Genomic DNA, 15426 nt, shown 5'->3' on the forward strand with positions numbered 1-15426 from the left:
AGGAAAGGAAAGGAAAGGAGAGGAAAGGAAAGGAAAGAAGGAAAGGAAAGGAAAGGAAAGGAAAGGAAAGGAAAGGAAAGGAAAGGAAAGGAAAGGAAAGGAAAGGAAAGAAGGAAAGGAAAGGAAAGGAAAGGAAAGGAAAGGAAAGGAAAGGAAAGGAAAGGAAAGGAAAGGCTACCCCAAAGGGCTGAAAGTCTTATAATCCAACACCCTGCTCCAAACAGAAGTCCTTATACCATCCTGGACAAGTGGTTGCCTAATCTTTTCTTGAAAATCTTCACTAATGGAGCACCCACAGTTCTGGGATCAACTAAAGCACGAAGGGAAAAATAACAGTATCGCTTAGACCATGGGTAGGCAACCTTGGCTCTTTTATGAGTCGTGGACTTCAACTCCCAGAATTCCTGAGCCAGCACAGGAATTCCCAAGCCATTCCCAGGCCATTCCAGCTGTGCTGGCTCAGGAATTCTGGGAGTTGAAGTCCACAAGTCATAAAAGAGCCAAGGTTGCCTACCCCTGACTTAGATTTTTATACCACTTCATAGGGTTGTACAGCACTCTGAACAATTTACAATATCACCATATTGCCCCCAAGAATCTGGGTCCTTATTTTGTTGATCTTGGAAGGATGGAAAGTTAAGTCAACCTTGATCTCACTCAGGATTGAACTCCAGACTGTGGGCAGAATTAGCTTGCAATATTGCATTCTAACCACTGCATCATCAGGGCTTAGAGTTATGTCAGTGCATGTATCTTCTTACGGCAAGGACAATTTAACACAAGAGTGATGTTCCATAGAGAGGGACATTGTAGAAACTCCCCTTTGTTGTTTCATTGAATGAAACACAACATTCATCTTGCAGAATGTTCTTCTTCAACATTCCCCCAACTTTCAACTGGACTGGGCTTGTAGTTCTAATCCAGCCTTTTTGGTCATCATCCTAAATCTGCTTCTGATCCGATCCCATTCCATCCTATCCCATCCCAGGCATTTGTAAACCATCTTAATATCTGTCCTGAAATCATGTTTGAAAAGGACACCTAACTATAACCCTGATCACATACAGAGACAGTTGTAATGGCTCCATCCTCTGAAAGGAAATGTGAAAAAATTCACGTATGGATGAATTGATGATAGATACAGCATACTAGCTGGATAATTCTGGGAACTGAAGTCCACACAACTTAAAGCTGCCAAGGTTGAGGAACACTGAGATAGAGAATGAATAGGTAGCAGTAGAAAAAGTAGCAGGGGGAAAATATTAGTTAAGGTATCTTACAATAATAACAAACTTCAGAAGTGTATTAAAGTGCACAGTATTTACTTATTCAGTTTGTATGGATGCTCATTTCAAATAGTGATTCTGGGAAGGGAACAGTCTTACAATAAATTTAAAAAAATTCTAATCATAAGTAGAAAAGATAAAATACACAGCAACTGAGGAAGATGTCAGAATCAACAGCGGTTAGCATAGTCAGGGCTCCAGTCCCTGACACATTCCTATTATAATAGTATTACCGTTATTGTATATGCAATACAGATGATTAAAAAGAACCACTCTGTAGCATGGAAATGCAATGGAGATACATCAGTGTCATTTATTAATTATTTTACACCACCCTCCTCCCAAAAAAAGGTTCAATGCACAGGAGAGGGAAAAAAGGCCCAAAATACCTGTTTTGTTGGAAAGACGGAATGACACCATTTTGTCAGAAATATTGCAGACGTTCCTGACTGATGCAATGCAACTGTAATTGGCGTAGTCCTGAGGTCGAAGATTCTTCAGCTTCAGAATCTTGGTTTCCCCCTGCAGCCAGCGGAACAAACATTAGCACAGGGCAAGATCATTATTATAATTCAAGAAAGAACATGCAAGATAATACATGAAGGCAGTCTATTCTAAAAGGATACCCATGTTGCAACTTTCTCCAATTTAGCATCTTCCAGATGTGTTCAAACTGCTCCACATCTACAACTGCATCTCTCGGTGACAAGGGAATCGAATGCCAACATATCTGGTGGGCCTCAAGTTGTAGGACAATTACTTTGGCACAGTGTTTTTCAAAGATGATCAGGGGACTGGAGGCTAAAACTTATAAAGAAAGGTTGGTGGAATTGGGTATGTCTAGTTTAATGAAGAGAAGGACTAGGGGTCTCATGATAGCAGTACTCCAATATCTCAGGGGTTTCCACAAATTAAGTTATTCCCCAAAGCACCTGAAGGTAGGACAAGAAGCAATGGATGGAAACCAATCAAGGAGAGAAGCAATTTGGAACTAAGGAGAAATTTCCTGACAGTTAGAACAATTAATCAATGGAACAACCTGCATCCAGAAGTTGTGGGGTTTTCCAACGCTGGAAGTTTTTAAGAAGAGATTGGACAACCATTTGTCTGAAATGGTATCGAACAGAAGTCTTCAAACTTGGCCCTTTTATGATTTGGGGACTTCAACTCCCAGAATTCCTCACCCAGCGTGCCTGGCTGAGGAATTCTGGGAGTTGAAGTCCACAAGTCATAAAAGGCCCATGTTGGAAGACTCCTGGTATAGGGTTTCCTGCCTGAGGAGGGGGTTAGACTAGAAGACTTCCAAGGTCCCTTCCAACTCTGTTATTCTATTCTATTCTAAACTGGCATATTTTAAGATGGACTTCAACTCCCACACTTCCCCATTATGACTTGGGAATACTGGAAATTGAAGTTCAAACATCTTAAAGTTGCCAAGTTTGAAAAACACTGCCTTAACATATCCAATCAAAATATGTATTGGCTCAGTTGTTTTATTTCCAAGCAGAGATTATTTTTCTTGCTTGTCTCTAACTGAAGTTTGGGGAAAGGTAGTTTACTCAATGGCACATCAGCACTGCAAATATCCCTCTTTTCCTTATTACGTCTTTTTCCTATTATGTTAGTTTCCCTTCTTTAATAAAATGCTGCATTGAATAAGAGACAGAAAGTTACTGGATTCAAACATCACACTAAACAATGGTTTGCTTTTGCTATGGCTTTTTAACCAAATCATAATATTTTGTTTCACATGTTAAGCCTAAACCAGAAATCATCATTTAGAAACAATGACTTGGTGTTTAATCCAAAAGAAAACAAATTACTTAAGCAACCCAAAGGAAACAAACCACCTAGTATCTTAATGCAATGTGTGAATTAACTGCTAGCTTCCCTCTTGGATGGCTTGTACTTTATAGCGTTTTTTGAGACATTTGATACAGCACAGGTAGTAAGAAATCTGTACTGTATACTAAGACTAAATTGGAAACACTTCTAAGACTGTGCAAACCTCACACAAGAGAAACCATGCTTTACATTTGCAATATTTTGTGTTGGGTAGCAGTTGATTATTTACATTTCCAGAATCCTTGCCCTGAGAAATTCTAGTTCCCAATGGATCTGCTACAGTTAAGAGTTATGGACATTGATTTCAAAGTTCCCAGGCAAAGGAATCACCATTCCTCATTGTAATTGTCAGCCTTCTTGCCAACCAATAGTGAATGTTGAAGCCTTGCAGGCCATGATTCAAGGGCACTGCTTCTGCTAAGCCAGTTTTACTGTAAGAATTTGGAGGAAAAAATTCTATAACTACAGTATTTAAAATGTGGGCCATAGGTTCAGCACAATCAAAAGTCAATTTTTTAATCTTTTTTATGCCTGAATGGGCTGAATGCCTCTTAATTTGAGGCAGCAGGAGAGATCAATATCTATGTATTGTTGTAGACTGTATTATAGATGACAAGCTGTCTGAAAGGACTATAAATCCTTCCATTCCCCGCCATCCAGTCAGAGCTGAAGACCCTTATTCCATGAGAAGTAAAACAAGAAAAACAAGAAAGTCCAGTTGCCTCGTGAAAAAGCACCATTGGGATAACTATGACCTGGATGACTGAGAATCGTCACAGACTGTATAGACTGTTACGGATCAGTTTAATATTAGGTTATTTTCTTCTGACCATGACTAATGGTATGGAGAATGGCATCACCCCAATCTATATGAAACCAGAGAAAGAAGCTATAAGGTTTTTGTGTACAGATTGAACACTGAAAGTCACCAGAGAAATTCTACTGAGAGAGTGAACAACAAATGAGGTATGTATTGCAAAAGGGCACTTTAATGAGCAGCAAGGAGTGATAAAACCCTCATCTCAATATAAAGTGAGTTCATCAGTTAAAAAAAATCCTCCTGGAAGGTAGGAAGATATGAGTAGGCTGTTCAGGAAGACAGGAGTGGGTTTGTTTGTTTGTTTTGGAAATATGACAAGCTATAATGAGATCTAGAGGAGAATCCAGAAATGGCATGAAGTTGAAGCCAGAATTCTTATTCAGTTGGCCAAAGGTAAAGGTAGAAGAGTAGACATATTGTTTATTGTTTATTAATATTTCTATACCGCCCTTCTCCCGAAGGACTCAGGGCGGTGCACAGGGCAAGAATAAAATACAAAATTACAAATATTAAAAGAAAATTAAATAAATGCCCATTAAAACAATTAATACACTGCATTTATAAAAAACCCCAAAATACAAAAATAAAAATACAAAAATAAAAACCCCACCAATCCCCCATCAGGCCAGGCCGGCTTGTTCGAACAAAAACGTCTTCAGATCGCGGCGAAAGGAGCGAAGATCGGGCGCCATCCGGAGCTCTACCGGTAACTGATTCCATAGTTCCGGAGCGCCCACAGAGAAGGATCTCCCCCTGGGGGCCACCAATCGACATTCTCTGATCGGTGGCACCCTGAGGAGACCCTCTCTGTGGGAACGCACAGGGCGCAGGGAGGTTGATGCCGGCAGCAGGTGTTCCCTGAGGTACTCCGGACCCCTGCCATGTAGGGCTTTAAACACCATTACTAGTACCTTGAATCTGAATATGATGAATATGATGACACCCTTGAATATGATGACACCCTAGTTTTATACATCTATTTTCAGAACAAGGTTTCAACACAAGATACTGTATATGCAGGTCTGTAAAAACCTAGACCTGTTTCATGCTTGTATTAGAAGGGAAATAATTCGTTTCATTGGGATTTTTCATGGTGTTTTTCTTTCCTTCCTTTTAATCCACAGGAGCAATCTGTATTCATTTATATTTGTAAATTGCTTTGGACACACAGTCCCCTGATTTATGTAGCTTTTAATGTAAAATGCTTAGGAACTTATTTTAAATGCAAATTTCCTCCACAATCATTCCTTCTAATACTAATTTTCCCAGTGTAGGCTTTTAAGATGAACACTTCCCTGATGTAAGCTCTTTTTTGTACAGTAATGTAGCTACTGCAGTCTACACAAAAGGCTTAGTGGTTTTTTGTTTAGGATGGAAGATAAACACAACCATCACCTGATGTTAGTATCCAGACAATTCAAAATCTGCTAAAACAATCAGTCTCAGATAATTTTCCAAGTTTGATTTCAGACTCGAGTCACATACGGTTCAATATAAATCCCAGATTCCTAGATTTGTGTAATTGGTCATTTAATTTCACTTGGATTATTAATCTTTTAGGCAGAGGAATTATTGATGCAGCATCCAATTTCTTAGCAATATCCAACCCTTGAAAGTTTTTAAAATGGGGAGTGATTTTGGTGAATCCAGGTAACATAACTCTGAAGTTGTTGAGAGTGAGTTGGGCGGCCATTTAATTTTCTTAAATAAATAAAATAGATTTGGTGTTTGGAAGACCTGTGCCTCTTTCTTGGATGTTCTGGTGCACAGATTCACCTTAGGCTGGGGGTGTGGAATCTGGTTCTATAAGAGAGGATTGAAAGGAGGAAGGATGTTCATAAGCTAAGTTGTGCCCTGACACTGTAGCAAGGAATTGGGAGGTGGAAAAGTGTTTACAGGGAAGTTCTCTCTTTTCTGTTTGATCATTGAGAGGAGAAAGTCTGCTGGAGACCCAGGCAGGTGGTTCAGTGCTAGAAATTGTATTTGCCTCAGTAGGCACAGATTCTTTCTTATGCCACTGCTTTCGTAACCAACTACAATGCAGCTGTGACCACAATGTTTGCACTCAATGGAGCTATGGCTGTACAAGAGGAAACCAGCAGGGGCACAGGCAAAGAAAAGGCATAAGCAAGCCATCCAGGTCACATCAAATCAATTTTATTGACCTATGCATCTGCTTTGTACTCTGAAATGTACTATGCTGCTTTGAAGATTCAATGTACATTGCTTGTTGCATCTTTGGAAAGAGCCCAGGTTGAAGTAGAGTTTTAACTATAGTAGTCCTTGACATAGAACAGGGCTAGGCAACCTTGGCTTTTTTATGACTCGTGGACTTCAACTATGCTGGCTCAGGAATTCTGGGAGTTGAAGTCCACGAGTCATAAAAGAGCCAAAGTTGCCTACCCCTGACATAGAACCATTCATTTAGTGACTGAAGCTACAGCAATGCTGAAAAACATGTTACTTAAAACTTGTTCTTACACTTACAACCGTAACTGCATCCAAACAGTCACACAATCAAAATTTGGGTGCTTCACAACTAGCATCTATTTACAAAAGTTGCAGCATCCCAGGATTAGGTGATTGGCATTTGCAACCTTCCCAGTTGGCTTCCAACAAGCAAAGTTAATGGGGGAAGCTGGATTTGCTTAATAATTCACTTAAGAACTGCAATGAATCAGTTAGCAACCATGGGGGGGAAAAACGGTTCTGGTCCCAATTGTGTAAGTTGAGGACTACCTGTAATCTGAAGATGCAGAGATCAAATTGTTCTAATTTAAAAATGGTTTCCTAGGCCAATTTACTTTTAGACAGAGTGTGCAACAGTAGGCAAGGTTTGCCGATTGTTGCTCCTGTGCACCCTCCCTTTACCATAGGAAAGCTTGCCCTAGAGAATTATTCCCAGAACATGCCATCAAACACAGAGCCATTTTTAATAAAGTGAAATAAGTCAAGTTAACCCCGAAATAGGAAGGTGTATATACAAGTTTAAAATTTGAGATTATTTGCTACTCCAAGAGAAGGCAACATGGTCTCCACGAGACAACAGCACTCTCAAAAGGAACACATCATTTGGCATATTGCAAGATAAAATGCTATCTTTTTAGAGTATAACAAGGTAAAGAAAGCCAGTAAGGCATGGCATCTAGAATCTTTCCAATCTCTTAATAATAGTTTCACAATCGATCATTTGACCAAAAGATAGAACCAAGCAGTTGGTTATATTCCAAGCCATTAACTATTTGTGAACAATTGTCCTGATGATGGACCAGGAGGTGACACAGAGAGAGCCCTAAGATGATAACAATTGATGGCTAAACCCAGGGTTGTTGTTTTTTGTTTTGTGTTGTTTTTTAATCCCATTTATATCCCGCCCTTCTCTGAAGACTCAGGGCGGCTTACAATCTAAGAAGCACAAATCAATGTGCTTAGTTTTGCTATACAGTAAATGTATTCCCAACTGCAAGCACGTAAGAAAATGAAATGAGGGTGGGGGGGGGATAATATATTGTCTCATATGCTTCAGGGCACAGGCTTGGATAATTGAGGGACAGCTTATCTCTCAAAGTTTCTGCCCAGCCTTTTTTATTTGGTAGAGTTGGTGCATTCCATGGGCCATCATTTAAATAATGGGTTCCCAAACGTGTTCCTTTTCTGTAGCAGTATCTGTCCTCTGGAATGAAGCCCTTCCTCCTTCAAGAATTGAACATCTCCCACCCTACTGGTATCTTGAAGGATCCTAAAAACCTGTCTCTTCATGTAGGCCTGTGGTGAGGACAATTGATACTCCTTTTCTTTCTCCCCCCCCTCTAGATTTGTTTTCTTTCCCCTTGTTCCCCCCCCTTCAGCTGTTTTTGTATTGTTCTTTGTTTTTAACTGTTTGTAATAATTGTAAACTGTCCAGAGTTACTAATGGTCTAGTAGCCTATAAATTTAATAAATTATTATGGTTGTTACACAATTAATATCTTTTCACAACAATGTGAAGTCACAGCTGTGTATCAGTGTAATGTATGTGTGATCCAAGCAGTTGTGACCTTTTGTAATTGACCGATATAAATTTTGTCAATGTGCCCATTTTCTAAATGCTATCCAATATTTTTTCGTATGGCACCCAATGTACTGAGAAATTGGAACATTTCATAGAGGACAACAACCAAGAGGATAAGGAACACAGGATGGAAACTATAAGGAATGTTTGAAGGAACTGAGCACATTTAGCACGGGGAAACAGCCATGGGGAGACATAGCTGTCTTCAAGTATTAGAAGGTCTGTCATGTAGAAGAAGGAGTAGAATTGATCAGGTTTGGTTTATGAAATAAAGAAAAAAACCCAATGGAATTAAATTACAAGGAAACAGATTTTAATTATACATCAAGAAAAAAAATCCTAATGATAAGAGCTGTTCAGTAATGGAACAGACTGCTTTGGGAATTGGTTGATTCTCCTTCACAGGAAGCATTTAAACAGAAACTCGCAAAGGCAAAAAAAACAACCCATCACAATATGTTATAATACACCATGTGATGCTATCAAGTTTGACACCCATGCTATAGTAGTAAATTCTGCTAAGTTCAGAGCAATAGGTCAGATTATCTGCAAGATCCCTTTCAATACTCTTGATCGTATGAAATGTGAGAAGTTAGGAAAAATGTTGACTACCATAGATGTGATTGTACAATCAAGGGTAGAATAATTATGGACATGTCTCAATGTGATAATGGCAAGCACTCTACAATCCTCTTATAAGAATCTCACCATGGTTTGGTCTTTTCTATCACCATGAATAAGAATGGTTAAAATCAAAATGCAAAATAACATTTTGGCATAGCACTAGTTGAAATTAATACATTTGAACATGAAATATTTTAATGTATAGTGGAAATTCTCAACTGTATTGACAGGATTGGGACCAGATGAGACAATAATCATGTTACCCACCCCCAACTCCCCCAATAATTTTCATAATCATTCCATATTGTAATTGCAGTGCTCAATTATGAGATTATATTAGCTGTGTTTATGCTAATTAAGCCATTAGGCATAATAAGTCTAATTACTCAAATTGGCTGAAAAATATTTTAATAAATGGTAGAAATTTTCACAATGTGGATTGAATTTAAACTGGGGGATCCGCTCTAATTTTACTTTGGAATTGGCTGGCCTTTTGCTCCCTCTGTATGCTAGCAGTTTGTGGAATTGTATTGCACCACTGAGATGTAAAACTAAATAGTTTTGAATTGAATAGCTCCTATTCCTAGAAGAATACATCACATTAGTAGCAGGGACAAACAAAAGTATCTGTTCCCAGTTTGTTTTCCTTTTGAATGCACTCATTAATAAGACAATTTCCCCCTATTTTTAAAGTATTTAAAAATAAATGTACAAGCATTACATTTAAATAATATTTGACTATTATTTATTACTTCTCTCTCAAAATATTTATTTCAAAGCTACATCACATAAAACGAAACTTATTTTATGAATGGAGAATGAGTCACTGCATACAGAGTCTCATTTTCAAACTATATTTCATTCTAGTAGGTTCTGATCCATTGAGGATCTATTGGATTTTGTTCAAATTTAATTTCCAATTGACCCCTGATTCTTCAGTGTCCTAAAGCCAGAGAAGTCATAGCTTGATCATTTTAGTGGCTGTAATAAATTCTTGGCCCCATTAATATATAAATTCTTGGCCCCATTATATAATAATATATAAATAAAATTATTATATTATATTATATTATTATTAATAACCCCAATTGAATGAGGCTTTATATGCCTGGATTACATTGCATAGTTGCTGATTCTTACAGATTATTGTTGCTCGCACAATCAAATAGATGTTGAGACTGGATATGGCATTTTTATCCACCTACTGAGATCTTCTTAAGAACCTAGGTTAAGCAGGTTATAACATAACAAAGTGAAATCACAGCTGCCAGTTCTTTAGCTGGTCTTGGTCTTCACACAAGCACCAAGAACCTAAGATATTCTAATATAAGGCTTTTCAACCAGTGGTACGGGTACCACCTGTGGCACATTGGCACCTGGCAGGTGGTACGTGGCCATCCTAGAGAAGTGGTAGTGGGGGAGGGGAATGAGCTGAACTGGTGGCAGCATCACACAAGCCTGAGCTAGAGATTGCTGGAGCTGAAGGGCTGTCAGTGCTCAGCGGAAGCACCAGGATCAGCATCAGGCTCCAGCTGGAGCTCGGCACTGATCCTGGTGCTTCTGCTAAGCCCAGAAGAAGCACTGATCAGCTGGAATGTTGCAGCATCTCCAGGGTCTTGTGATTTACATTCAGATGCTTGGCAACTGATTTATATTTATGATGGTCACAGTGTCCCAGGGTCATGTGAAGTGACCAAAAGCTGCTGCAACCACCCAGAAGATGGGGGGGGGATAAAAACCAAACACCCACACCCCACACCCCCACTGCCAATCCTCAACAGAAATGCTCACAACAATGAAAACCTCGGACAGAAGGAAGAGCGCCGCCGGGCGGGCAGGCAGGTGTCTTGCTGGGCTGTGGTTTGGGGGGCACTTTTTTCAGTACCATTATAACTTCGAACAGTCACTAAGTGAACTGTTGTAAGTCGAGGACTACCTGTACTTCATCACTTTTTTCCTTTTTTTTTTTGGTCATCAAGTTTTTGGCACCTTGCTAGGCGACTGATGGTACTTGGATGTTGCCATATCCTAAAAGTGGTACAGTGAGTGAAAAGGTTGAAAAGCCCTGTCCTAAAATATCAGCATAGTATACTGTATGTTCAGATCCAAGCAGTATACTCTTCTATAATTGATAGATGGAAATTTTGTCATCTTTTCCAATTCTTTGTTTTGTATTCTACTGTCCCTGTGTATTGACACAATTATCTACACTTTGCTCTTTTCAACCACAATTTAAATCTGATGTGTTATGAGCCAAGACTTTACCAGTTTTCCATTCAGAAATCCCACAACATTTTAACCTACTTATTTTCAACTACTTCAACTCTTATGTTCCTACCAATTTTTCATTACTGGCATCTGATATTTTTCATCGATGTTCCAGTGAATTATTTTGGAGACCAATACATTGTTGTTTATAATCAGTTTGTACAATCTTCTTGAATGAGCTATATATGATCTATTGTTTCTTCAGCTTCTTTGGACAATCTGCACTTTGACAATTTTTCAATTCAGTCTTTGATTGCATTAATTTGAATCGCTTGCTCTTGAGCAGCCAAAGTCTTCTTTTCTTTTTTTAAATGTTCCTTGTGAGGTAGACCAGACAGGAAGCATGGACTACTAGATTAGATGGACTATTTCTACTTTATTGTTACATTTATTGTAAGATTACATTAACAGAATCTTGCAAGTATGAAAGTACATTTCACCCCTGTCACCTTTTGAAATGTTTGCCACTCCTATATTCCTTTTGTGAACTAATTGTTCCCCGGTTGTGGCTCTTATCCCCCTCCCCAAAGTCATTCTCACATACCATTACAGTTATGGCACTTGACTCTTTCTACCAGCTTTATACAAATGTATATTTGTTGGGTATCCTCTATATCCATAGGATGGTAACATAGTCCAGCCTACATTTTGCTGTCATTGCTACCAGATTCTCACAAAATAATTTGTCTATCATTTTTATGCTTAACTAAACTGACCACTTTATTTTTAAAAAAGTGATCAGGTTGGTTTAGCATAACACTTTAGCATCTGGCACCATGCCCATCCTCCATTATTTCTCAGAGATCAAAACAGAAATCTATGAATTCCTTCAAGACTTTTGCACCTAAATGGTTTAGTTTTAGATATTTAAATTTACTCATGGTAATCAGATGCTCCTTAACTATCACTTTAGATCACTGTGCCCTCCTTTTATCAATTACTCTGCTTAGATTTGTTTAAATAGGTTTTGGGGGTTTTGTTGGGGGGGAGGAAACTAAACCAAAGTAGAAGTTGATGATATGTGAGTACTGTCCACTCCCTGTCATTTGTCAATATCCCACCCACTTTCCCCAAGCAAAGAGCCCACCGACTTATTTTTTCTCAAAGAAGACATTATTTCCTCTAGGAAAAAATTTGCAGATAAGGATCCATAATGGAGAAATATTAAGTAGAAAATAACCTCACCAATATCAGTCACCATGCAACAATAAATAAAAAATCTGAACTGAAAGACAAACTAGGGAAATTTGAAGGCATCTGAGAAAGAGGTAAAAAAAAACAAGTATCTTTTACAAGGGAATAAAAATGGTAGGAAATTACAATTACAAAGTTTAATGATCCCAAGTTTTGGAACTAAAACCAACTTTCAGTACAGATTCTCTTTCTTCAAATGTACTAAACTTAGGGTCATTGCAAGAATGTAAACATAGAAAAACAGGTAGAGCGATGTTCTCTCTGGATGCATCTTCTCCGGATGCCTCCTCAGACGCTAAGGTAGTTCAGAGAAGGAAGATGAGATGTTCCCTGACTCCTCAGGGGAAGATACAGCAGGAAGTCCAGGGTGACTGGAGACTCTGATCAGGAAACAGCAGGCTCCAGATCAATGGAACAGTCACAACTGGAGTGACAGTATGAGCTGCCCTCTGAGTACAGGCCGATAGAGATGCAGCTGCAACAGGTTAGCCCTGAGGCTTTGGACAGGGTGCAAGCACAGCTGCCAGTGGACAGCACAGATAAGGAGGAGGAGCCACCCTCTCCTTCCAATCCATGAACACACAGGGCCAAGAGAAGACAGGAGCAACACCGGTCTGCCCGACTACTTACCAGGCAGCAGCCTCACTCCTTGCAATGGGTAGCAATGGTATTTAAGCTGGCCAAAAAAGGGAAACAACACTGACACAATGTGTTGTTCTTCTGTGTGTTTCTGCATTGTCTGGATTCTTGCCTTGAACTTGCAATCTCAAACCTTGGACCGTGCCTTGACTTTCATGCCTTGCGGATTTACTCTGGATTGTGGATTTTACCTGACCTCGTTAGGGGGGCTACTTTTTACTTTTCCTTGGACTTACCTAGTGATTGAAGTTAGATTTTGGGGGTGGGAGGGCTTGGCTGAACAGGGGACTGTTCCCTTCTCTTAAGCCATCATTCAGATTCATTGGTGCACGTGTGGACTTTAGCAACTGCTGGAGATTACAAATTTAGGCTTGTATTACTCAATAAAGACTTCTCATTCCTCCTGTGGTGTATTGGTGTGTGAGCAGGACAGCACAGGTAGTTCTCAACTTATGACTGTTCATTCAGTGATAGTTCAAAATTATGACTGAGCTGAAGAAAGAGACTTATGACTCCTTCCAATTTTATGGCTGCTGCAGCAGCCCATATGTCACATGAGCAAAATCTTGGTGCTTGGCAATCTGCTTGACCTTATGCCTGACTGCAAGGATGCTCTGCCCCCCCCCCCGCCTATCTTCCCCCTCCCATCCCACCCCATTTGGCCCTGGCTAGGGAGGTGATGGAGTGCAGGCTGGGCCTGTGCTAGACCTACTCTGTTTAACAGCTGCAATGGGGAAAGGGGACACTTCTCTGAACAACTATCATGACTTACTACCAAATTGGGCATGCACCCTTAACCTATAAGCCTGGTATTTCCTAATTTCCCATCCCAAAACTAACCAGATCTAACCCTTTTTAGCTTCCCTAATACCAGTGAAGTATGCTGTCACCTGCTATAAGAGATTGGTTATGGTGTACCATTATAGTCCTGGGAATCTTTCAGTGGCATAGCATTTTTCAGCCATTAAAGACATAACTAGATGTTTTACTATGAATGAGGTTTCTACTGTCAAATAATGGTACCCTCCTATTAAATACAACTTCCTCCCTGCTTAGCTTCTGTCAAAGTCAGCCTTATGCTGTCACTAGTTAGCAACTGATAAACTGCATTTGGTGACTCTTCCCCACCCCTTAGTAGAAAGAGGAACTTCAGACACTAACATGGATAATTATAATATAAGAGAGCCAGTTTGGTGCAATGGTTAAGGTGCTGGTTTAGAAACTGGGAGACTGTGAGTTCTAGTCCCACTTTAGGTATAAAAGCCAGCTAGGTGACTTTGGGCCAGTCACTCTCTTAGCCCAATCCAGTGCACAGGGTTGTTGTGTCGAAAATAGGAGGAGGAAAGAATATTATTTATGTTCACTACCTTAAGTTGCTTATAAAAGTAATAAAGGTAGGAGTTAAAAAATCCCATCTAAAGGTGGGACAAAAACAATAATAAAATAAAAATCCTGGTTGGCCAATCAAAACTTCACATAGAAAACAGCATTTGATAAGAGATGATATTAAGAAACACTCATGGATATTTGATCTAGGATGAACCAATGTTAACTGTTGGGACAATTTGGGACAGATAAGAAGCCATGGTAAATTTTCTATGACTTGATTACAATAACAATTTATTTAACATAGGGTTTTGAAATTTCATTGTTGCCTTTTTTATTATTCTTCTACCTGTTAACTGTTTGGTCATTAATACAGTAGATGGATGACAAGTTAATAATCTGCAAATAGAATTAGCAGTTTTTAAAAAATTGGGGGCCTGTTTTGCAGGGGGGTGGAAAACTAATGTTGTAATATATTTAACAGTATTCAGTTAGGGCGAATAATATGTCTATATGTGTTAGTGTTTTTTAATACACTTGTTTAATATCTTTGTTTTGTTGGGGGGTTGTTGTTGTTGTTTGTGTCTGTTAAAAATGTTGGGAATTTTGTATTTTCTCTCTTTTGGAATAAAATAAAAATAAGTTTAAAAATGCTCAGCATTTTGAGTTGGCCAGTCAGATATTAAAAGCCACAAAATGAAATCCTGAGATACCCAGTTTTAGGAATGTAAATAAAATACAACTTCCTGTAAGACTTTTACTTCCTTAGATTCCTGCCCTCCTTTTTCTTTCTCTCCATTTAAATTATTAAGTCTATTCTCTACAATCTCATTCTGCAAGGTTCAGTACTCAGGATAAGCTGAGTCACCCTGTGAGGTTAGGGTTCTCTCTCCCATGTTGTGCTTGCTCTCTCGCTCTCTCATCATCATCATCATCATCATCTCTCTCATCTCTATTTATTTCTCTGCCTTCTAGCTCTCTCTCTCGCTCTCTCTCTCTCCTATCTGTCTCTATATCATCTCCTCTACATTTAAGATAACTTTGCAGTTGATTGCAAGAAAGATTTTACAAAATCCATAACTGCTTTGTTTATCAACATATCAACATATTGAGCAGGGGGCTGGACTAGAAGACTTTCAAGGTCCCTTCCAGCTCTATTCCTATTCTATTCTATTCTATTCTATTCTATTCTATTCTATTCTATTCTATTCTATTCTATTCTATTCTATTCTATTCTATTCTATTCCATTCCATTCCATTCCATTCCATTCCATTCCATTCCATTCCATTCCATTCCATTCCATTCTATTCTATGCATTCTGTCTAGTAGAAGGTCCTGAAGATAATTGCTTATTCCTAGCCTACCTACTCAA

The 15426-nt window shown here is 39.0% G+C and overlaps 1 protein-coding gene across 1 annotated transcript in view; it reads right to left on the minus strand.

The window, feature by feature from the left end:
* Nucleotides 1-15426, minus strand: part of MDGA2 (MAM domain containing glycosylphosphatidylinositol anchor 2) — a gene marked incomplete at both ends in the record, with an annotated part of 586749 nt that overhangs the window by 270277 nt on the left and 301046 nt on the right. The window contains one exon of the mRNA XM_081314870.1: nt 1676-1808. Within this exon, the coding sequence (XP_081170996.1) occupies nt 1676-1808 (133 nt within the window). The remainder of the gene's footprint in view (nt 1-1675; nt 1809-15426) is intronic.

Source organism: Vipera berus, assembly GCF_964194415.1.
Source record: "Vipera berus genome assembly, chromosome: 1".
In the NCBI taxonomy this organism is placed as follows: Eukaryota; Metazoa; Chordata; class Lepidosauria; order Squamata; family Viperidae; genus Vipera; species Vipera berus.